The 1,734-nt window shown below is 35.4% G+C and overlaps 1 protein-coding gene across 2 annotated transcripts in view; it reads left to right on the top strand.

The window, feature by feature from the left end:
* The window catches only part of DPP10 (dipeptidyl peptidase like 10), a 681,887-nt gene that overhangs the window by 673,274 nt on the left and 6,879 nt on the right, over positions 1-1,734 (top strand). For both annotated transcript variants that reach the window (XM_007456345.1, XM_007456346.1), the window contains exons 22-24: positions 10-109; positions 361-419; positions 534-606. In XM_007456345.1, coding sequence (XP_007456407.1) covers positions 10-109; positions 361-419; positions 534-606 — 232 coding nt within the window. The remainder of the gene's footprint in view (positions 1-9; positions 110-360; positions 420-533; positions 607-1,734) is intronic.

The raw sequence follows: 1,734 nt of genomic DNA on the forward strand, positions 1-1,734 counted from the left end.
TTTTGTCAGGGGTATGGTGGCTATATTGCATCAATGATATTAAAATCAGATGAAAACTTTTTTAAATGTGGATCAGTGATTGCACCCATTATAGACTTGAAGCTGTATGGTGAGTACTTCCTACAGACTGACCTAATAAAATGTATTGATTCGTAGACAAGAAAGTCCCCATGTAGAGAAGCTCATTTGAATTCATTTATCATGTGTTATGAGAGATGTTTTTCAGCTCTTTATCGCCTCTCTGATTCAATCAATTTTAGTGGAGCATGACAATTAAATGTGAAATGTAGAAACTAAATGAAATATGCTAGTCAAATGATTTTTAATTTACACTCAAATTTCTGTTTTCTTGGGTCACAGCCTCAGCTTTCTCTGAAAGATACCTTGGTATGCCATCTAAAGAAGAAAGCACATACCAGGTAACTAATTTAAAACCAGTGAAGAAAGGAGAGTATTTTTGTTCTAAAAACCCAGTCAAAATGCAAATATAGGTAAATCTTTATATACAGATTTTTGCGTTTTTGTTTTTATAGGCTTCCAGTGTGCTACATAATATTCATGGCTTAAAAGAAGAAAATATATTAATAATTCATGGGACTGCTGACAGTAAGTATTATACTTGCTGCTACTGATTGATGTGGTCTGACCTTGAACAAAGGGGTACATCCAAGGACTTGCTTACAGGAGGCCCTGTAACCCTTCTGGGGAGGAGAGCAGAGGAGTTGGGCACAAAGAATCTAATACCTGCACTGCCCAGTAAAACTCTCTGGGATGATGGAAATGTCATCTCTGTGCTGTTGAACACAGTAGCCACTGGCCACATGTGGCTCTCAAGCACTTGACATGTTTAGTATGACTGAGGAACTGAATTTTTAAATTTTATTTAATTGTAATTAATTTAAATGTAAATAACCACATGTGGTTAGTCACTACTAGGAAGTGTTATTCAGCATACCTCAAATGGAAACTAACCTGGAAAACAGCAGCATAGCAAAGAGGTGCCAGCACTGAGATGATATTCTGATGAGGTTTACCACTTAAAACAAAAACCAAAAAAGCACTTTCATATCACCTCTCATTTTTTATTATTTTAAACATTGGAGATGAATGTGATTGATAATGCTAGTAATAAATAATATTTTATATTCACATGAAGTGTTTGGTACTCAAAGAATTTTTAAAATTATTTTATGTGAAATCTTACAGCAGAGGGCTGAGTATTTATAGCCCCACTCACAGATGAGAAAAATCAATTTCAAGGAAGAAACTGATTTATCCAAGGCTACCTGGCAAGTGAGCAAAGAGAAGCAAAGCCTTGAAGCAATATTTCCTAAATCTTAAACTTCTTTTTGTCAGTCCACTCTGCCCTGCCTCAGTATTTTTATCCCATTTTACATAGAATGCCACTAAAAAGGACTTATATCAAAAATAATACCAGCTGTCACTCAAACTTAACTTAGAGGCATGTCAGGTCACAGTGAAATTATAGCTTAGATCAATACTGATATATACCATACATATATATATACACACACATACATATAGTATATATTTGAATAAATAGGTAAATGAGGGAGAAGAAACAAATCTCCCTTAGGTAGATTTCCAAACCATTTATGTAGGTGCCTCAACTCAAGGAGGCAAAGTTTAATTCTCCTCCCTTCCCCCTTCACAGTGTGTTGCACTTAGTGATTTGCTTCAAAAGAGTACAGTATGGAATGGGGGGGGGGGAAA

The sequence above is a fragment of the Lipotes vexillifer genome, unplaced genomic scaffold (assembly GCF_000442215.2).
Source record: "Lipotes vexillifer unplaced genomic scaffold, Lipotes_vexillifer_v1.1 scaffold3, whole genome shotgun sequence".
Classification (NCBI taxonomy): Eukaryota; Metazoa; Chordata; class Mammalia; order Artiodactyla; family Lipotidae; genus Lipotes; species Lipotes vexillifer.